The 23,225-nt window shown below is 38.7% G+C and overlaps 1 protein-coding gene across 9 annotated transcripts in view; it reads left to right on the top strand.

Moving 5' to 3' along the window:
- Nucleotides 1-23,225, top strand: part of LOC131894589 (uncharacterized protein PF3D7_1120000-like) — a 72,199-nt gene that overhangs the window by 24,939 nt on the left and 24,035 nt on the right. For 3 of the 9 annotated variants that reach the window (XM_059244901.1, XM_059244895.1, XM_059244894.1), the window contains 7 exons: nucleotides 1,085-1,121; nucleotides 4,620-4,692; nucleotides 10,719-10,958; nucleotides 13,877-14,113; nucleotides 18,041-18,478; nucleotides 20,697-20,954; nucleotides 22,622-22,867. In XM_059244901.1, the coding sequence (XP_059100884.1) occupies nucleotides 1,085-1,121; nucleotides 4,620-4,692; nucleotides 10,719-10,958; nucleotides 13,877-14,113; nucleotides 18,041-18,478; nucleotides 20,697-20,954; nucleotides 22,622-22,867 (1,529 nt within the window). The remainder of the gene's footprint in view (nucleotides 1-1,084; nucleotides 1,122-4,619; nucleotides 4,693-10,718; nucleotides 10,959-13,876; nucleotides 14,114-18,040; nucleotides 18,479-20,696; nucleotides 20,955-22,621; nucleotides 22,868-23,225) is intronic. The other 6 variants (XM_059244898.1, XM_059244897.1, XM_059244900.1 and 3 more) reach the window with 6 other exon arrangements.

The raw sequence follows: 23,225 nt of genomic DNA, 5'->3' as shown, positions 1-23,225 counted from the left end.
TTTTTTTTTTTTTTGTATTTTCCCCTGGTTTTCTTTAGGGGATTTATTCTTGTCTTCCAATTGTTTGCATTTTCCTAGATTTCTTTAAAGGCTTCATTCATTTACTCTTTAAGGACCTCTGTCATCTTCATATGGTTGCTTGCAAGGTCTTTATCTTGTGCTTCAGTTATGTTGGAATATTCAGTGCCCACTGCGGTAGGATAGCTGAGCTCTGGTGGGGATATATTGCCCTGGCTGTTATTGAACGTGTTCTAATGCTAACATCTAGGCATCCGGGTTTGGGATGATTATAGGTCTAGGTGTTGATGTCTGGGTTTGTCAATTGGGTAGGTGTTATGTTGTTGGTTTTGTTTGTTTGTTTGTTTCTTTTCTGGATTTTCATAGAGTGTGATAGCTGTGTATTGCCTGTTTTACAGGCCTGCTCAGCTGGTGTATTCACAGGGAATGACTGCTGGTATTGGATACTGGAATGCAATGATGAGTTGGGGGGAGTGAGGTTAGGAGGAGATTGTCTATGGGTTCCACAGGAGAGGTGGGCTGGGAGGAAAGGAGGCTGTAGTTTGTGATCTGTTGATGTTCTGAAGAAGAGACTGAGTGATTAGGTCTAGAGGAAAAGAGAAAGAGAAAGAGAAAGAGAAAGAGAGAGAGAGAGAGGGAGAGGGAGAGGGAGAGGGAGAGGGAGAGGGAGAGGGAGAGGGAGAGGGAGAGGGAGAGGGAGGGAGAGAGAGAGAGAGAGAGAGAGAGAGAGAGAGAGAGAGAGAGAGAGCTGAGAAGGTCTGTGGGCAGCCTACCTAGTTTTCTGGCAGGTGTGGCCTGTATCTCAATAGGAGGCACCTGCTTAAGTTGAGGGCTGGGGTACAATGAATTGGGGAAGGATGTTAGGAGTGGATAGTCTATGGGATCCACAGAAGATATAGATGGGGTGGGGTGGGAGGATGAGACCCTGGAGCTAGTTCTCTTGTATCACTAAGGATAAGACTGAAGGATTTGGTCTGGGAGAACAAAGAGATCAGAAAAAGATCTGCAGGTGGCCTATAGATATAACAATATATTGTTATAAAATATATTTTTCATTTATATTTAGAAGTGGATAACAATATCGAACAGAAGCCTTTATCCAGGTAAGACTATATAAATTAAAAATATGTCATGAGTCCAAAGATAAGGAAGTATTGTTATTGAGTGTACCTTGAGATAGACACAATACTATGTGTTCAATGCTTGCTGTGTCCACAGCCAGTTTGCAAAGTATCTATGTTACTAAACCCTCTTTAGAACTGCTTAGACAACTGCTGCCCTGATTATTTGGTCTATGGTCCTGGCTCTGCACTGCATCTCTTGCCCTTCTGTACAGATCAAAGTGCAGAACCACCTCATATCAATTCAGAAAGTTAAGTTGTGTGACTTGGCTGTGGTCTATCCTCAGAAGCTGGGTTACATAGCCAGACAGCCTATGTGAATAATTTTGACAACTGCAGTTGGATCTAACACCTCATGTTTTATCGCTGAAGTTTTTAAGGCAGATATGGCAGACGTTCATAGCTTTTACATGGGAAGAATCAGGTGACCTTTGTAGATGAATGAAGAGTATCAATATGTAGATTATATGTAGATCTACATAGGCCATGTAGATCATGGCCTATGAATACTAGTTAGCATTAGCTTAGAGGAGTTGTTTATTTTTTTTTAAGAGAAAGAGGGTTCTCTAAATATCCCTAGATGGCCTAGAACTCATTTTGTAACAAAGGATGGACTCAAAAATCATAGAAATACATTATCTTCTGCCTTCCGAGTTCTGGGATTAAAGGCATTAAGTACTAACTTTTGACTTAAAGGATATTTGTAATTGATTACTTACTAATGTTGTAGATTTCTGTTTCTAGAACCACACCCTTCCTTGGTTTTTTTAAAAAGCATTTTTCTTTTCTATTTTTTTCATTTTTGAGAATTAAATATTCATTTTCATCAGTACACAGATCAAAAACATCTAGAATTTCAGGATTTTAAGGACTCTTAGAATACGTGTTAGTATTCCTTGTGTTTCATTTCCTTCCCAAGTGATGTTTCCATTGGGGAGGCCTGAAGTTCAAACATGAAAGTAATTTATGTCGACAGAGCACATGTCACAAATGAGATTTTACTCTAGCTTCTGAGTTGTAAAGCTGGTAGTCTGAAAACCCAGCTGGTAGTCTCCTCATTTATCTACAGGTGTGTGAGTGTTTAGTAATAAAATGGGAGAGCACAGGAAATGAAACCCATGGAGGAGGTAAGTGTGGGCTTAGCAGGTTAACCTCCTAAAGGAGGATGGGACTGAGTTTACAGTGGAAAGTGGAGCTTGAAGAACATTAGTTTGGGTAGCAGCGAGGGTTCTAGAAAAGCGGTGAAAACAATGGGGTGTGTGGCAGATGTGACAAGGATAACAGGGAAACTCAAGTTTAGAGACACTAAAATGATCACAAAAGCACATTAAAACCGGGAATTAAAGAGAGTCCTGAAAATGTGTTGCTGTTTAGACTGCCTAGTTGGAGGACCTGAAAATGTCAAGGTGTCTGTTGAAAGGTCCCAGTTTGGGGCTGGGGAGACAGCCCTGTCAGTGAAGTGCATCTTCTGTAAACATGAGACACTGATTCAAGCACATAAATAAAAGCCCAGGCGTGATTGCACACGCTTGTCCATCACTGGGGGGTCAGACTTACAGTTATTCCGATCACTTGCTGAAAACCAAATAGAATAATGGATTTGTTTCCTGGTGCAGTGAGACACCTGTGTATGGTGGATGGCACCCGAGGAGGAAGCACACTGATGTCCACTGTCCTCCACACACACACAAACACCAGCACATGTATCTATACACATGTGCAAACACACACACACACACACACACACACACACACACACACACACACACAAAGATGTGAATGTGATTTGAACCCCTTAAAGAGGTCTCTGTAGCAGATATGCTTTCGGTACCCAATACTCTTTATCAGTTTACATAAATAATTAGTCTTCGCCCAGGTGTAGACAATGGACAAGGCATAGAGTGCTTAGTCTTCAACCAGAGTCAGCCACTGGGAAAGGTGCCGACAACCTTCTGTCTTGTTTTAGCAGTGGATTCATTTCAGTTCAGGTAGCAAATGTATGTACTCGTTAGGGGAATTATCAGCTCCAACTTTAAGAGAGGCAATTTGTACAGGCAAAAGTCAATATATTGGTGATTGACTCTCTCTCTCTGTGTCTCTCTCTGTCTGTGTCTCTCTCTGTCTGTGTCTCTCTCTGTCTCTGTCTCTCTGTCTCTGTCTCTCTGTCTCTGTCTCTGTCTCTCTGTCTCTCTGTCTCTGTGTCTGTGTGTGTGTGTGTGTTGCATATGTCTGTGTGCAGGCTTAGAGGTAAGAGGAGGATATTGGTATCTTGCTCTATCATTCTCTATCTTTTCCACTTGATATAAGGTCTCTCAAGAACTTGGAGCTAGACTTGCAGCCAACAAGCCCCCATGATGCCCTTTCTCTGCCACCCACAGACCTAGGGCTGCAAATGCATGCCCAGTTTTTTTTCAAAATGTTTTTATTTATCAGATTTGAAACATCAAATTGGCACAATGGAAGGGTCAAAGAAAGAGCATCATCACCAAGTCACTGTCTACTATTGCCAGTCATTAAACCTACCAGCTCTCATATGTCTATTGTGAAACACAGTAGTACACAGTTTAAAGGTCAAGTTCCTGAAGAGAAAAGATCAAATCCTAAATGTGACAGCATACAAGGTTCCTGCAAATAAGAATGTTAATGACATGCTATTTTTGATTAAAATGTTTTACTTATTTTCAATGTTTTGGACATGACACAGTGTGTGTGTGTGTGTGTGTGTGTGTGTGTGTGTGTGTGTGTGTGTGTGTGTGTAAATCAAAGGACAATAACGGGATTTGTATTTCTCTTTCTACCATGTGAGTGGGCTCAAACTCAGGTCATCAGGCTTGATGCCAAGTGAAACAGCTATTGAAACATCCTGTCAAACCAATGGAATTTTGTATTGTTACATAATACGTGACACATAAACATGAATGTGCTAGTAAAAAGAAATGGAGTACAGACTTAATTCCTAAAACTCTAACAAGATGTTTTTATTCCTACTGTGCTTTCCCTAGTCTGCCTGACTCTAGAATCAACATGAGAACTCTCATGATTTTGGATTATGGATTTATGTTTCTATTCACAGGGGAGGAAAAGTGACTCTCAGAAAATGAGGTTGTTAACTTTCAAAGAAAAACTGTTTTTGGAATTTTAGAAAGAAGTTTTGTTATAGGGCATGCCCAGTTTTTTTACACGTATGATGCAGGTTTAAACCCAAGTCCTTGTGTGTAGGCAGCAAGCACTCTTATTTTCTGAGCCATCTCCTAAGCTGCTGACTTTTTTAAAAGACTGGGACTATCAGTGAGTCTTTGTTGAATGGTTTATAGATTGAAATAAGTTAAAGCTCACAAAGTCAACCAAAAGTTTTAAAACATAGGATGACTTTGAATTACATAAATGTAGAAATGTCACTTAATACATTAGTACTGGATCTTTTCTCCAGAGTTTCTCAGATGACCAAATCCTGCCATTATTGCATTTTTTTTCCTAAAGGCTCTCTCACAAACCTGATCCTGATGTCCCTGGGACTACAATAGAAGACAATGACAGTACCTCTGTTGTTAAGGTAAAAGGCACCTTAGTGAAATTTATTTTTTTATGATTTTTGTTAAAATGCAGCAGTAGTCTACCTATCACAGTTTCATATAGAAAGTTGGTCTGGGTTGGCATCCATTTTATATGTATGAAAGTTCCTTTCCTTAACCTTCAAGTAAGCAGCAAGTCCCTTCAGGTTGTGGTGGCCAATGAAGAGAATGGGCTGGAAACACATAGTGGTAGAAGACTGAGTGCTGGTCTCCGATAGTAGAAGATGTTTGATGTTTGCCCGAGGATTGTTTGCAGAAATAAATGAACATTGGAGTGATTTTAAAACACAGCTCTGGTAATACACCTAAATACATAATGGTTCCGGTTAGTGATTTCAGTGATCTGGGAGTCTCCCAGTTGCCTTTACTTTTAGCATAAATGCAGGTATGTTCTATGTTCCTATTTTAGCACCATATATATAGGAGAGAGCATCTCCTATATTTCTGTTTTTGCTTCTGTATTCAGACTAACAAGAAATTGTGGAAATTTAGACATGTGTAATCTGTTCATCAAAATTTGCATTATGGAGAGTTTGCACCATGTTTTCATTTGATTCCATTAAGAATATATTTAAAACTCTTCATTTAGTTAAAAAATATGTGATTTTCCCCAATTAGCCACCAGTTTTGGAAACGATGATTCAAACTATATAGTAACATTTAAGTTTTGATTTAAAAATAATATATACTTACACTCTAGGATTTGAAATAGAAGAAGGCTTTTATTTTTTTTCTTTTTTATTTTATAATTTAATTTTACATATCAGCCACGAATTCCCTTGTTCTCCCCCCTCCTCCCCCCCCTTCCTCCCAGCCCACCCCCCATTCCCATCTCTTCCAGGGCAAAGACTCCTGAGGATTGAGTTCAACTTGGTAGATTCAGTCCAGGGAGGTCCAGTCCCCTCCTCCCAGGCCTAGCCAAGACACCCTGCATAAGCCCCAGGTTTCGAACAGCCAGCTCATGCAATGAGCACAGGACCCGGTCCCACTGCCTGGATGCCTCCCAAACAGATCAAGCTAATCAACTGTCTCACTTATCCAGAGGGCCTGATCCAGTTGGGGGCTCCTCAGCTATTGGTTCATAGTTCATGTGTTCCCATTCATTTGGCTATTTGTCCCTGTGCTTTTTCCAACCTTGGTCTCAACAATTTTCACTCATACAAACCCTCCTCTTTCTCACCAATTGGACTCCTGGAGCTCCACTTGGGGCCTGGCCGTGGATCTCTGCATCTGGTTACCTCAGTCATTGGATGAGATTTCTAGCTCAACAATTAAGGTGTTTGGCCATCCTATCACCAGAGTAGGTCAGTTTGGGCTTTCTCTCGACCACTGCCAGTAGTCTATTGTGGAGGTATCCTTGTGGATTTCTGTGGACCTGTCTAGCACTTTGCTTCTTCCTATTCTCATGTGGTCTTCATTTATCATGGTCTCTTATGCCTTGTTCTCCCTCTCTGTTCTTGATCCAGCTGGGATCTCCCGCTCCCTTACGCTCTCTTTCCCTTGACCCTTGCCCTTCATTACCCCCACTCACGTCCAGGTTGTTCATGTAGATCTCTTCCATTTCTCTGTCATTGGGTGATCCCTGTGTCTTTCTTGGGGTCCTGTTTTCTAGGTAGCCTCCCTGGAGTTGTGAGTAGCAGTCTAGTCATCTTTGTTTTACATCTAGTATCCTCCTATGAGTGAGTACATACCATGTTTGTCTTTCTGAGTCTGGGTTACCTCACTCAGGATGATTTTTTCTAGATCCATCCATTTGCCTGCAAACCTCATGATGTCATTGTTTTTCTCTGCTGAGTAGTATTCCATTGTGTATATGTACCACATTTTATTTATCCATTCTTCAGTTGAAGGGCATCTAGGTTGTTTCCAGGTTCTGGCTATTACAAACAATGCTGATATGAACATAGCTGAACAAGTGCCCTTGTGGTATGATTGAGCATTCCTTGGGTATATGCCCAAGAGTGGTATAGCTGGATCTTGGGGGAGATTGATTCCCAATTTTCTAAGAAAGCACCATATTGATTTCCAAAGTGGTTGTACAAGCTTGCATTCCCACCAGCAGTGGAAGAGAGTTCCCCTAGCTCCACATCCTCTCCAGCATAAGCTGTCTTCAGTGGTTTTGATCATAGCCATTCTGACAGGTGTAAGGTGGTATCTTAGAGTCGTTTTGATTTGCATTTCCCTGATGATTAAGGATGTTGAGCAATTCCTTAAATGTCTTTCAGCCGTTTGAGCTTCCACTGTTGAGAATTCTCTGTTTAGTTCTATAGCCCATTTCTTAATTGGACTGTTGGGCATTTTGATGTCTAATTTCTTGAGTTCTTTATATATTCTGGATGTCAGCCCTCTGTCAGATGTGGGGTTGGTGAAGACCTTTTCCCATTCTGTAGGCTGTCGCTTTGCCTTGTTGACCATATCCTTTGCTCTACAAAAGCTTCTCAGTTTCAAGAGGTCCCATTGATTGATTGTTTTTCTCAGTGTCTGTGCTACTGGTGTTATATTTAGGAAGTGATCCCCTATGCCTATGCATTCAAGACTACTTCCTACTTTCTCTTCTATCAGGTTCAGAGTGGCTGGATTTATGTTGAGGTCTTTGATCCACTTGGACTTAAGTTTTGTCAACGGTGACAGATATGGACGTTGATATCCAGTTATGCCAGCACCATTTGTTGAAGATGCTTTCTTTTTCCATTGTACAGTTTTGGCTTCTTTGTCAAAAATTATATGTTCATGGGTGTGCAGATTAATGTCAGGGTCTTCCATTCAATTCCATTGTTCCACATGTCGGTTTTTATGCCAAGCTGTTTTTATTACTGTAGCTCTAATAGTAGAGCTTGAGGTCAGGGATTGTGATGCCTCCAGAGGTTGTTTTATTGTACAGGATTCTTTTGGCTATCCTGAGTTTTTTGTTTTTCCATATGAAGTTGAGTATTATTCTTTCCAGGTCTGTGAAGAATTGTGTTGGTATTTTGATGGGGATTGCATTGAATCTGTAGATCGCTTTTGGTAGGATTGCCATTTTTACTATGTTAATCCTGCCTATCCATGAGCATGGAAGATCTTTCCATTTTCTGACATGTTCTTCAATTTCTTTCTTCAGGGACTTAAAGTTCTTGTCATATAGGTCCTTCACTTGCTTGGTTAGTGTTACCCCAAGGTATTTTATATCATTTGTGGCTATTGTAAAGGGTGATGTATCTCTGATTTCCTTCTCAGCCTGTTTGTCAATTGTATATAGGAGGGCTACTGATTTGTTTGAGTTATCTTGTATCCTGCTATGTTGCTGAAGGTGTTTATAAGCTGTATCAGTTCCTTGGTTGAATCTTTGGGGTCACTCAAGTATACTATCATCTGTCTTTTCTGACTTTGATGTGATCATTTTTGTTTTGTCTTGTTATATTTTATTTTGTTATATTTTCTAATGATGATTGAATGAATGAATGAATGAATGAATGAATGAAAAACCTAGCCAGTAGGCTAAAAGTTAACAATGGAACTGTCATTTATACCTGCTGGAGAGAGAAAATCAATTTTTCTCCAATGCAAGGACAATGATATATCCACTACTCCAGGGCAGATCTCATGTTCAGGAGTACTTGACCAACAAATAATGGACTCCACAGTTTTTCCTGTATGTGATTTTATTTGTTTATAGTTTGGTATTTTGTTGTTGTTTTTTTCTCAGTGATACTGTACTTTGTTTTATAAATTATTGGCGCTGTGTTGTTTTATTAGGTTTTGTCTTGTTTTTTAGGGAAGAACTTAAAAGTTGGGTGGGTAGGGTGTAGGCAAGGATCTGGACAAATTTTAGGGAGGGGAAGAATATGATCAAAATATATTTGAATTTAAAAATGATTTTAAATAATAAAAATTATTTTTAAAAGATGATAAAAAAAAGTGTGGTGGGATTCTGATGTGAATCCATCTGAGCCTGGGCTTTTTTTTTTTTTTTTTAGTCAGAAAAATTTTTATTACTTCTTTTAATTTTCTCATTTGTTATGGGTCTGTTTAGGTTGTTGATCTCATTTGGATTAATATTTTGGTGGTTTGGATGAACCTGGAAATTGGTGCATTTCTTTTAGAATTTCCAATTTTATAGAGGACATGTTTTTAAAATAATTTTGACCACCTCATTTCTTAGTATTTTTATATGCATGAGTCTTTTGCCTATATGTATATCTGTGCACTATGTGCATACAATATCCATGGAGGCCAGGAGAGGGCACTAAAGCCCCTGGGACTGGAGTCACAGACTGCTGTGAGCCACCATGCAGGTGCTGGGAATGGAACCCCAGAACTTCTGGAATAGCAACAGGTGCTCTTAACTTCTGAGCCACCTCTCTATTCTTAGAACAAAGGCTTTGAAAGCATTCCTTTATTATGTTCTGAATTTCTTGGTGTCTGTTGTAACGACTCTCTGTTTACCTCTTTCCTTCTTTCAGTTTGTTGGGCAAAGGTCTGTTGATTTCTCTTCTTCTTTTTTTTTTTTAATTGAATCTACTTTTATTTTTTATTTATGTATTTTTTACTTTGCAATACAATTCAGTTCTACATATCAGCCACGGATTCCCTTGTTCTCCCCCCTCCCGCCCCCCTCACCTTCCCCCCAGCGCCCCCAACCCCCCCCCCCCCACCGCAGACTGAGATCAACCTGGTAGACTCAGTCCAGGTAGGTCCAGTCCCCTCTTCTCAGGCCGAGCCAAGCGATCCTGCATAGGCCCCAGGTTTCAAACAGCCCACTCATGCAATGAGCACAGGACCCGGTCCCACTGCCTGGATGCCTCCCAAACAGATCAAGCCAATCAACTGTCTCACCCATTCAGAGGGCCTGATTCAGTTGGTGACCCCTCAGCCATTGGTTCATATTTCATGTGTTTCCGTTCGTTTGGCTATTTGTCTCTGTGCTTTATCCAACCTTGGTCTCAACAATTCTCGCTCATATAAACCCTCCTCTTTCTCGCTAATTGGACTCCCAGAGATCCACCCGGGGCCTAGCCATGGATCTCTGCATCCAGATCTCTCAGTAGTTGGATGAGGTTTCTAGCACGACAATTAGGGTGTTTGGCCATCCCATCACCAGAGTAGGTCGGTTTGGGCTGTATCTCGACCATTGCCAGCAGTCTGTTGTGGGGGTATCTTTGTGGATTTCTGTGGGCCTCTCTAGCACTTTGCTTCTTCCTATTCTCATGTGGTCTTCATTTACCATGGTCTCCTATTCCTTGTTCTCCCTGTCTGTTGTTGATCCAGCTGGGATCTCCCGCTCCCCCAAGCTCTCTTTCCCTTGACCCTCGCCCTTCATTAGCCCCACTCATGTCCAGGCTGTTCATGTAGATCTCATTCCATATCTCTGTCAAGAACCAGCTCTTAGATTCATTGCTTCTTTCAATGGTTTTGTTTGCTTCTATTTCGTTAATCTCTGGGCAGATGGACTTCCTTCTTTGGTTGTGTGTCTGATGTCAGATTTTAGCCTGCCTTAGATAAGGCCAATGCCAGAGCTGTGTGGCCAGTTAGGCCAGGCAAAGCTGGGGCATGAGCTACTTGACTGGACCTTCATCAGGCAAAGCTAATGTGAGCCATGGTCTGGAGCTATGCCTATGAGTGTGGGTATGGTAGGGGTGGGAGGTGGGAGTAAGGGAGGTACTCACCAGCTGAAGTCAGAGCCTGAGGGTCCAGAGTAGGTCTTTGGGTGCTGAGATGGCAGCTGTGGGTGTGGCTATGGCAGAGAGAGGATTTACAAATAAAGTCAGAGACTGAGGTCCAGAGTAGGTCTTTGAGTATTGAGATGGCAGCTGTGTGGGTGGATGTGACTATTTTCACTTCTTAATGATAGGTCAGTAATCGTGAGTAGCTAAGCATTTATAAGGATATACAATTATTAAATTAGTAGTGTCTATTTTTTTCTGTGTCGATATCTGACGACTACTAAGGGAAAGAGAGTTGTTTGAAGACATACATCTCAAAACAAAAAAATATGAGCAAATGTATATTCCATCTTTCCTATATGCAGAAAATAACTCAAGACCAAGAAAAAACTAAATGTGACAGTGAATATAAAACTGTCGGTCTTCAGCCTCCCTCTGAGGACGCAATTGAAGAAAAATGGGTACGGATAGTTGCAACACAGTATTCATATCTTAACCAGTACCTCAGAGAAAGATTCAAGGAGAAGATGAAAGAAGGTTTTGAATCTGATACATCTGATGACGAACTACTACCTAGTACCTCTGGAGGAAGAACACACTCAATGGTAAGTAGTTCCCACTAATTTTAAAAGTGCTTGTTTCATGATGGGGGAAAGATGATGTGGAGGGTCTCTCTGTGGTACTGCAGAGTTTCCCAACAAAAGAACCCAGCCTTGGACATGCCCTCACATCTCCTTGTTTTCTTAGTCACAGGAATACTTTGGTTAGTCATCTTCCCAGCCTTACATGCAAATAATTAAAGCTATGAAAATAACAAATCTTAAACCTGCCGTGGTTTAAACACAAAGAAGAATTCTAGCACTAATACAAAAACAAACGATAATAACCACACAATAGTAGTGAGGGAACTGGGGGTCATTACAGTTGAAATGACATTTGATGTATGTAAACCAAAGCATAAGTAATTGGAAATTTGATATTAGACATATGCCTAAATATAGTAAACCCAAATTGTAGTCATTTATGCACTTCAAAGATATAATTTTATTGAATTGAAATAAAAAGACATCATATTTCTGTAGTTAAAGTTATATGTATGAGAACAGTTGAATTCTCAATTTTCTTCTCTATCTACTTAAAAAGTGTCAGAAATGTGTCTAGGTTTGCATTTCTTTTTTTAGTTCATTGAGAATTTCATATGATGCATTTTGATCACACTCATCCCACAGCTCCTCACAGACTACAGCCCCCTTCCCTTTGTCCTCAGGCTTTTCTCTAAATGCCATTGAATCGGATTTGTGTTACCACCTACTGGAGCACGGTCCACCAACAGGGGCTACACAGACCCTTACAGAAAACTCCCTCTCCCTCTCCTAGCAGCAATTATTGACAATACCTCCTCAGTATGGGTGGCACTTCAGGTTCACCTCCCTTCTTCAGGTCTTGCACATGCTACTGCAACTGCTGTGGCGTTCATACATGCAAATACCCTGTTTTGTCCAGAAAAGACCGCTTCCTTGCAGTTATCCACCACTTCTGGCTCTTACAGTCTTTTTGCCCCCTCTTCTACAATGATACCTGAGCCTTAGGAGAGGGTATAAGATAGGTTTTCATTTAGGGCTGAGAATTCTGCAGAGACCAGTTGTGGGTCTCTGTCAATCATCATCTACTGCAAAAAGAAGCTTCTCTGATGAGGGTTAGTAGAGGCACTAATCTATGGGCTTAATGAAAGAGATTGGTAAGTCATTAGGAGTCAGTTTAATGTTGTCCTCTATGGGGATTCCAAATGAAACATGAACATCTACATATTCAAAGCTTATAATCTACAAATAAGAGAAAACTTGCAATACTGTCTTTCTGGGTCTAGGCTACCTCACTTGGAATGACGGTTTCCAGCTTCATCCTTTTATGTGTGGCTTTTAGGACTGAATTTTCTAATCAACTGAATAAAATTCCATTATGTAAATACACCACATTTTATTCTCTTTTGATAAGTTAATGAACATCTAGGTGGTTTCCATTTTTCTGGAAACTGGGAATAAGACAGCAATGAACATGGATGAGCAAGTATCACTGCAGAAGGATATAGAGTCCTTGGATAGATGCTCAAGGACTAATATAGAAGGACTATGTGATCAATTTATTTGTAGGTTTACAAGGAATATCTACACTGATTTCCATAGTTGGCTACACCAGTTTGCACTCCCACCAGCTGTGAAAACCTGTTCCTCTTTCCCCACATCCATGCCAACATTTGTTGTCATTTTAAGAACCTTAGCCACTCTGACTGGGGGGAGATGAAATGTCAAAGTAGTTTTAATTTGTATTTTTCTGATGGCTAAGGATATTGAACATTTAAAAAATTTTATCAACCATTTAGTTTCCATATTTTGGGAACTATTTGTTTAGTAAAACTAAACTATTTGTTTAGTCCCATGCCTCATTTTTTTAAATTGGGTTGCTTTCTTTCCCTGATGTTTATGTATTTACTTGTTAGTTAGTTAGTTAGTTAGTTAGTTAGTTCTTTTCATATTCTAGACAGAAGCCTTCTGTCAGACAGATAGCTGGTCAAGATTTTTTCACATTCTGTAGGCTTCCTTTTTACTCCAATTATGTTGTCCTTTTCTATGCAGAAACTTTTTAGTTTTATGTGTTCCCATTTCTCATTTGTTTGTCTTAATGCTTGTACTATCAGGATCTGTTCAGAAAATCCATTCTAGTGCCTATAAATTCAAGTATATTTCCTACTCTTTTTTCTACCAAATTCAGGGTACCAGATCTTATATTAAGGTCCTTGATATATATGGATTTGAGTTTTGTTCAAGGTAAAGTAATAAGAATCAAGTTTTATTCTTCTACATGTAGCTTCCTTGTTTGACCAGCATCATTTGTTAAAGATACTGTCTTTACAACAAGGTTGGCCTCTTAGTCAAAAATCAGGTAGCTGTACAATTGTAGGCTGTAGGCCTACACTACAAACACACACACACACACACACACACACACACACACACACACACACACATTTTTTAGTTATGTTCAGTGTATCTTGCAAATATATCTTCTGGAGAACATATGCATTTTGCAACTAAAGCTATCATTCTCCCATGTAGCAATTCAGGTATGCCTTACAAGTACTCTGGGTGCCTCAGACTTCGTGGAACAACCTGAAGACATTGCCCTTTAGTGTTCCCTGATACTTGTCTGGCTAATATTCTGCTCTGTTATCATTTTTCTCCTGTATAGTAAGTAGTGCCTGGTAAATAGCACTGAAACCCTGAATGTAGAAGTCCTAGGCTCTTACCTAATACAAATGATTTCAGCTTTTAATGATAGCCTAGTGATTTTTGGGTAGCTGCGCATAGATATGGATAAATTTAACTGTTAATTACCAATTATTTTCTGCTTCACTATCTCCATAACCTTTGTCTTGTAAAGTTACAGTCATTTTAAAATACAAGCACCCCAAATAAAGAACACTGAGACTGAAACAAATCAAATTAATCTTCCATCTTCTCCTCAGCAGAAAATGTCCTCAAAACAAGAATACACATCTACACAATCAGAACATTTCTCTGAAAAAAAGAGTAAGGAGGAGATGTGGGCCCAGATGAGTGCACACCAGTATGCATGTCTTAACGAAATTCTCAGGAAAGATTTCAAGAAGAAAATGCGTAAAATGTATGAAAAGTCTGAAAGCAACATCTGTTCTAACAGAGTGCCAATTCCCAGTAAGCCCAAAGAGAAAGCATACTTAAAGGTAATTCTGTTCCCTCTGATCTGAAAATTGCATATATTTGAGCTTGTAGGAAAAGATGCGTCTGGACTGCCCATCTCTGAAGTAGGGTAGATATTTTCCAAACAACAGCAAAACCTAAATCATGAAAATAACTTGCATTTCCTCATGCTCCCAGTCCCAGGAATACACTGGCCAGTCATCATCTAAGGTTTAAGCAAAATAAACTAGACTCTAAAGATAACAAACTAAAAAGCAAACATGTTTTTAACACCATAAGGAAAATTCATACAATTATGGTGAAAGTAAATAATAGTAAAAATAAAGGCCCAGGAGTCGTTACAGTTGATATGAAAGGAACCAACATGGCGGCTCTGCAAGTGATACCAGAACGAAGTGTATATAAGGAACTAGGGGTTAGCCAGTAGACACATGGCAAAGTCTAGTGAACCAAAGGTGTCTGGGCTTCTAGGATCATGTGACTGGAATGAAAATAGCACCACAGTTTTCCCACTGTTGACTTATCTACTTGAATAGTTGTAGCTAGAGTTTTTCACTCCAGGTCCTGCCAAGCCCCAGCAGTCCCGTAGCCCACTTATAAAATAAACATATAGACGCTTGTATTATTTAGACTGCTCGGCCATTAGCTCAGGCCTACCACTGTCTAGCCCTTACTCTTATACTCAGCCCATTTTTGTTAATCTATATGTTGCCACGTGTTTCGTGGCTTTACATGCTGCTACCTGGATGGCAGGCTGGCGTCCCTCCCAGACTTCCACGTCCCAGCCTCTCCTCTCTGTTTGTCCTGCCTATCCTATACTGCCTGCCTGGCTACTGGCCAATCAGTGTTTTATTTATTCACAACATACAGGGCATCCCACAGCAAATAGTTGACTACTCAAGTTTGTATCTCCCTTGCTTTTACATTAAATAATCCAGAATTTGTATAAGTTTTCATCTTGAAGGTATAAGTTTATTGTATTTTACAAATATTTACCCTTTAAATCCATATGCACCTTTCATTATGTATACATTGATACTCAGTTGTGCCTTCTAAGTTTTCTGGGTACCTCAGATTTTGAGTAACAAACGAAGACATTGGCTTTTACCATTTCCTGATTCTTGCCTGCCCATCATTCTGCTCTATTACCTGTTTTCTCCATTAAGTAAACAGCATCATGACATTGAAGAGGAACTTCAGTTGGGAAAGTCTCTCCAACAGATTGCATGTAGGCAAGTGTGTGGGGCATTTTCTTGCTTAATGATTGATGTGCAAGGACCCAGTTTAGGATGAAGAGTGCTACCTTTGGGCAGACAGTCTTGGGTCATATCTGAAAACATGCTGAGAAAACCATGAGGAGCAAACCAGTAAGCAGCTAATGGGTCCATGGCTTCTTCTTAAGTTCCTACTTTGAGTTTCTGTCTTGACTTCCTTCACTAGATTGTGACCCAGGGTATAGAAGCCAAATAATTCCTTTCCTTGCATGTTGCTTTTGGTCATGCTTTTTATGACAGAAACAGAAAGAAACATCCATTGAGCCATCACCTCGGCCTCATCTTGCAGCTGTTTTGAGAAAACTGGATATTAAAAAGAAGAAACTATTTCACATGCATGTATTTGCTTTGCACACACTATTTCAAAATCAACTCACCAAAAGAGATATGTGGCCCAGAGAAGATACATATAGTTACTTGCACAAACTGAATTAGACATTACGATTCCAGAGGTTTCTTCAACAATCTGGACTTTCAATTACCTATAAGGAATTGAATCCAGTATGCTTTGAGCCATGTCATTGATCAGTACCTGTGCAGAAGGTTTCCCTTCTATATGAGCCACACAAATGCATTGGTTTGCTAAAAATCTAATTTGTGCTTTTTTTCTTTAATTAATATTTTCTGAAATAATAATATAATTATATCATTTACTTCCCTTCATTTTTCTCCCCCAACTCCTCCCATAGACTCCCCTTTGCTCTCAAATTTATGGTCTCTCTTTATGTTTTTACACAAACACACACACACACACACACACACACACATATATACACACAATACACACACACACACACACTCTTAAATATATGAATACAACCTGCTCAGTCAATATAATTTTACATGTATGTATACATGTATTTATATAACCTCAGGGCTGAACATTGGTATTAGATGATTCATTGAGGGAGGTACTTCCCTGGAGAGGACCATCTCTCCACTCCTTAGCATTTCCCACTCACCCATAGTTCTTTATATAGAGGTGTGGCCCTGTGACCTTTTGCCCTTCTATGTTAGCTGTCTATTGATATCATTTTTGTTTAGGTCATGTTTAGGCAGCCATGTTGATAAGACTTTATGGGTGTAGCTACTTTGACTTTTCTAGGAGGCACAATCTCACAGCAAATGTCATCTACTCTCCCTCTATAAGTAACTAAACTTAACACTCTGTCATCCACTGTGATAAAAATTTTAGTATTTTCCAGATGGTTTGTATTAATTCATATTAAGAAAGTTTAAATTACATGTTAATTCTTGAATATGGGATTACATACTAGGTATTAGACACTGGTAATTGTAAGAACTTTTGTTTACAGGATAGTGGATGTTGCTCAGTGTTGGAATCCTTTCCTAGCATCAAACAATGGATTTGAATCCAAGCCTAAAAAATTCTTGTACTTCATTTATGCTATAATCATATTTCCATGAAACATATAGTGGTTGTAGTTTGGTACATTACTGTCAAACATATTATATTCCTCTCATGCCTGAAATGTGCACTAACCTGGTCAATTTATCATTCTAAATGCAATCCATATCAATAATATCTGAATTTTCCTTCATAAAGCATTGTATCTTTATTTCTAATATTTTGCCTAACATTTTTCTAGAAATACTTTATAAGGCATAAAATCTTTACACATAAACTATAAACTTAATTTTTAAAAGGACTGAAGAGATAGCTCAGAATTTAAAGCCCTTACTATTCCTTCAAGAAGACCTGAATTTAGTTCCCAGAACTTACATAGTAACATACAACCACCTGTAATTCCAATTCCACAGATCTGATGCCTGATTCAGGCCTCCAAGAGCTTCAGCACACACATGGAGACAGTCAGGCACACGTGTACATAAACAAATTAAAATAAACATAAACTCTTAAAATCTAGTAATTTCCTGTGAAACCTTATCTTAAACAGTCTTTACAATTAAGGTAAATTTTATTCTGAAAAATTTGCACTCTCTCACTTATATAATGTCCTCTAATGATATATGTATGATAAGCTTAAGCCTCCTGACAAGGTGATTGACATTATGAACAATGTGTCCATAATAACCAGCATGTTAGGATAACTTAAAAAGAATTTATTCTCTAGAACTGAAATTTGTAGTCTCATTACCATTCACACTTATGTCAAGGTTATAGAATCAGTTCTACCCCAGTTTCTAATTGTCTTTACTGCCTGTACTGAGAGATAAAATCAACACTTAGCCAGGTATCCCTGCAGAAAGAGCAGCTAAAGGACACACACATGCACACCCTTATATACATATACATATGCATACATAAAAACAGTCAAAATGGAGTTATTTATAACAGGACCACAATGACCCTACTAGACATCAAAGATTAACAATACAAAACCCATTGTTCAAGAATTGTTTTGTAATGTTAAAAATCATCCAAGTCACTATTTTTGGCAAATTTAACAAAATTAAATTTATTTCAGTTAACACTGAGCAAGTTTGTTGGTTCATGGTTTTCTGCTGATGATAGCCTAGTGACTTGAGTAGCCAAACTTATGAAGAAACTGAACTATTAAAATGTGCTTCCTGCTTTCCCCATCTGCTCCCTACAACCTGTAAGGACAAAGCCATTTTGTGAACAAGCACCCCAAACAACAACAACAAATGTGAGAATGAAGTCAAGCGAACTAATCTCCTTTTTCTCATCAGCAGAAAATGACTGAAGAAAAGAAGAAACATGATGGACAAGATGCACGTGTGCATTCAAGACTTCCTTTGGTCAGGAGGAAGGAGGACGTGAAGGAGCAAGCTGATTGGCACCACACACAACTGAATGAACTCCTCAGAAATGATATAAAGGAATTAATAAAGGAGGAATTGGCTACAGGGCATGCAAAGATGAGGGAACTCCTCAGAAAGGATCTAGAGGAAATTAGGGGAATACTCAAGAAGGAATTAAGACAACTATTTGTGGAGGAGATGGCCCTGCTGCAAGAGCAGGAGCACTGGAATCTGCAGTACCTGAAGGAACTCTTTAGAAGGGAATTAAAAGAGATGGTTCGGCAACAGGTTAAAAATTCCAAAATTATCATTTGTCCTAAAGAAGAGCCACTACCTGGTGCCTCTAAAGGAACTGCAGACTACCAGGTAGGTCTCTCTCACTGGAAAGGACTGTGTTTGATTGACAGGCTTTGAAAGATGCATCTGTTTGCCTGAGTCAGCAGTCCTGCAGATAGTTCCTGTCAGATGCCCAACCTTGATCATATCCTGGCCCCTCATGTTCTTGGTCCCAAGAATCCAGTGGCTGGTAATCTTCCGATGTTCATGTGACTCAACTATGAAAACAATAGATCAGGAAGTGAACGTGCTGTTAACACAAATGGGCACAAGTCTGGTAATAGTACATAAAATAGAGAATAATAACAAGCCAGAGAGTAGTTATGGTTGACAGGGAAAGAACAGACATGCATGTGGTAAGTGTATAAACAAAAGCAGAATTAGAAATTATATAGCAAATGCATACTGAAGTCAAGAAAGGACACTGGTTTCAATATTTCAAAGAAATAAATCACATGACTAGTAAAACCACACTGTATGTTAACAGGTATAGATAGACTATAGAGCTGCATTAGAGAATTCTAAGCTATTTTTTCTCTCTTGTTTCAGACTTCTGTGTATATTTGCATATATAATTATAGGTTTATTATACTTTACAAGTGTTTATCTTTTTTTAAAAAAAAAATGGTTTTTCCAGACAGTGTTTCTCTGTTTAGTTCTGGAACCTGTCCTGGATCTCACTCTGTAGACCATGATGGCCTTGAACTCACAGAGATCCACCTGGCTCTGCCTCCCGAGTGCTGGGATTAAAGGTGTGTGCCACCACCACCCGGAAAGTTTATCTTCTTAAATAATTTGCTTTTCCCAAGTTAGGCTGCCTCCTCTTCTAATGAATTGATAGAGTGCTGTGCATTAACCCTTGGGTGGCCTAATTTCAGGCAACATCACTTCTTACCATTCTCTGAAACTTTCCTGCTGTCATTCTGCTCTGTCCTTTGTTGTTTTCTTCAATCCAGTCAATAGCACAGAAACACTGAAGTTGGGAAGTTCTGGGCTCCAGTCATCCCTCAAAGTACCAACTGGTAACTAAGGTCTGTGATTTTAACCTTTCTCTGCTGACAGACAGACAGAACAGGTTCCTGAATCAACCCCAATGCTTAGAAAGAGAACCTCACCTTCCAGAATGGAACCTTTGAAGTTAGAATTTCACTCTAGTACTTATCTCACTGTAACAAGAGGACAGTAGGCTACATTAGAACTAGACGTAGTAGCATGGATAGTCCGTGTACATGCAACGGCATGTTCACAGCGTGGAGTTTGAAATGAATCCTGTTGGCTGTGCCTGCTGCTTGCTGCCCTCTGGACAGAGAGTTCTACTTGTTTGTCTCTCCTCCCTGGCCTTTTAAAAATGCTTTGTACCAATACTGAACTATTTTTGCAAAACACATTTGATCTTTCTTACAGTTTCTATTTCTATTGTTAGTTAATTTAGTTATGTCTCCCGGTGTAACAGGTGTATATGGCTTTATTAATTAATTGTTGTCCCCAAAGCTTTATTATCAACTGCTTCTCCTCTTTCCTAGAAGCAGCCAAATCCATATAATCATGTGTCTCTAGTTATTTGACACACTAAATAGCTCTTCTCTTACTGTCTGTGACCTCAAGTCAGTATAATACATATATGATTTTTCATGTATGATCTTCCCCCTTGAGAGGTTATTTATGAGAAAAAATCCTTAAATCCTACATGGCACTTTAAAAATCATTTTCTTCCATTTATATGTGTAGTTAAGATAGTCATCAGTTTGAGATATAATAATCAATAATTTGAGGAAGAGAATCATTGTTTAATAAACATTCCCAGGGAGCAATACTACAAGTTCTCTGAGGAAACACGTAGGTGAGGTCAAATCTTTAGGTGTGAGAATTGTTTTTACATGTTAAATCTCATCTAAATAAAAAAAATTCAAAAAATCTCATGTAATTTATGGTTTTGAATATGTGACACACCATTAGTTTATTCCAAACAACATTGACACAAAAATCACGGGTTCATGATTTTTAGTTAATTCTAGGAAAACGTAATTTGTTTTCAGTTCTTAATGAGAGCCTAGTGATTTGAGACAGACTAAACATATATGAAGAAGTTTAACTGTTAAGTATTAAGCATTTTTTCACTTTCTCATGATCTTATAACTTATGACTTGTGAAGATAAAGTAATTTTGAAAACAAGCACCTAAAAATAAAAAAATTAAAAACTTCTTCTAGGAAACCAAGCAAATGAACCTTCTATCTCTCCTCCTGCAGAGAACATCTCTGGAACAAAGAAAAAAGAAAAAACATGGAAGTGACCATGACAGTGCCCCTTCACATTCAGAAAAGCCCTCAGTGCAAACTGAAGAGGAAGTCATTGGTGGGCAGAGTGATTCCCGCCGTATACCTCTAAAGGAACTCATTAAAGAAGATTTAAAAGAAGCACTTTGTGAAATACTTGAAAAATATAAATGTGATACATGTATGAAGAAAGAACTACCTCATATCCGTAATGGAAGAAAACAACTAAGGGTAATTCCTTCTAATTTTTAAAGCAATGTACGTAGTGGGGGGGGGGGGGGAAGAGGCATCTGTGAGCCCTTGTCTCCGGGCTGTACAGAGCATCTCGACAACAGGACTTCAGCCTTGCACATGCCCTACACTTCTCCATTCCCAGGACACTTCCCACCCACCTTGAGCTTATGTGAAAAATTTAGATTACAACAAATATGACTTTAAAATAAATGATGAGACTTCTTATATAATAATAATATAGAAAAATGATAAAGACCTCATGGGGTTTCCAGTTGAATGAAAAGAACTAATATGCTTTCTCTGCAAATAACATCATAAGCCAAATGTAATGACCTGGAAATTTAATCTTAGACATGTGCCTAAGTCTAGTACATTAAAGAGCCATGGTCTCAGTAATTCAAAGATAGGAATCATGGGACTTTAAAAACAGCATGTGATTCTAATGGAAAGCCCTATATCACTGGACAACTGGCTTTTCTGCCTTTGATACTCTTATTTAAGTATTTCAGAATTCTGTATAAGCTAACATTTTTAAGTCTAAATTATATTTATGGATGTTTATCTTCTTAAATCCATAAGCTTTTTCACAGGCCACATCCTCCTTGGCTGTCCATGCAGTTCTGTCTCCCAAGGCCTCTGTGTGCCTAAATTTCATATTACAAACTGAAAATATCCTTCTCCATTCCCTGGGTCTTGGCTGACCATTGCTCTTTCTGCTGTTGTCTCCATTCTAGTAAATAGCAGCTGGTGAATCGTATTGAAATACTCAAGTAGAGGAGACCTGGACTCCAGCCCTCCTTCAAAGTCCCAACCAGTCACCAAGCTCTGTCTTTCACATGTGTCTCTTTCTGCAGAGAACAGCTTCATTTAATGATGTTAGGATTCATGTAATAGCATTTTATTTATTTTAATATACTGAGGAAAAATAGATAAAGATCATTGAATATCTTGTTCATTATCTCATATGAACCATGTTAAAACGTGAGTCAGTGCAGATAGTCTGCATGTATGCAGGGTACTCTCACAGGGTATAATCTGAAGTACAATTTAAACTTTGTTGTACCTGCCAGCTGATGTACCTTCAGCAAGATGGCTGTATTTGTTTATCTTCCCTATGATTTGTTTATGATATGTTAATATACAATATACTTTATACCATATAACTATAAACTACACAGTATATAATGTAAAGTAAAATTTAGCAGTTTGTTTTTCTTTTTGATGGTGTTCAGTGATTTTGGTTAATGGTAACTTAGGCTTGCCAACAAGCTGTTTACTGAAAAACAGAAAAAGGCCTCAAATGTACTGTTGGGGCTTAACCTTTCTAGGTAGTGTACGATAATATCTCTTACGAAAGTCATCCGTTGTGATGTTAAAAGTCATGTAATCATTTGTTAGAAGATTTAACAAGTAAAGTGTGGTTATTGTAATCAACACTGTAATCAATACTAAGTTAAGTATGTTGGGTCATGTTTTTCTCCTACTCTAGATGAGAATAAATTGGTTTCACTTCTTATCAATAGCAAGTGATGGTGTAAATAGAAGAGCATTTATGAAAATATTTAACTAATAAATATTAATTAGTTGCTCCTTTTTCTTTGTCCATACACTGTAATATGTAAGGACAGAGTCATTTTGAAAACATTCTACCTTCTCATCTTCAGAAAATATCTACAAAACAAGAGCTAAGGAAGAAATATGACAGTGAGTCCTTATATTCAGAGAAGCCTGCTACCAAGACAGTGAAGGAAATGGAGCATGAGCACAGTGAATTGCAGCACGTGCATCTTAAGGAACTCATTAAAAAAGATTTAAAGGTGAAAATTTGTGATGTGCTTGGAAAATACAAAAATGTTTGCCCTGAGAAAGAAGGACTACCTCGTGTCTCTAAGGGGAAAACAAGATTAAAGGTAATTCTAATTTGAAAAGCAGTATATTTCATTTGAGGGCAAAGATGCATCTGCAAGCCCATGTCCACAGTGCTGCAGTCCAGAGAGCAGAACCCCAGCTTTGTACAGGTCCCCCAACTCTTTCACACCCTCGGGCCCAGATGCATCCTTCTACCTGATCTTTAAAGGTTTAAGTGAAAACAAATTAGACTGTGACTACAACAGACATTAACAAGCTTTTATACAAATGAGAATTCTTATAAAATAAACAATAATAATAATAATGGGGGTGATGATAAAAGACTTCTAGAGTAGTTACAGTTGAGATGAAAGGAACTAACATGTTTGATATGCAAATGAATATATTATAAATCAAAAC

This window comes from Peromyscus eremicus, chromosome 17 (assembly GCF_949786415.1).
Source record: "Peromyscus eremicus chromosome 17, PerEre_H2_v1, whole genome shotgun sequence".
Classification (NCBI taxonomy): Eukaryota; Metazoa; Chordata; class Mammalia; order Rodentia; family Cricetidae; genus Peromyscus; species Peromyscus eremicus.
Note: the sequence above shows the minus strand (reverse complement) of the source record. Positions and strands in the feature narration are given on the sequence as shown.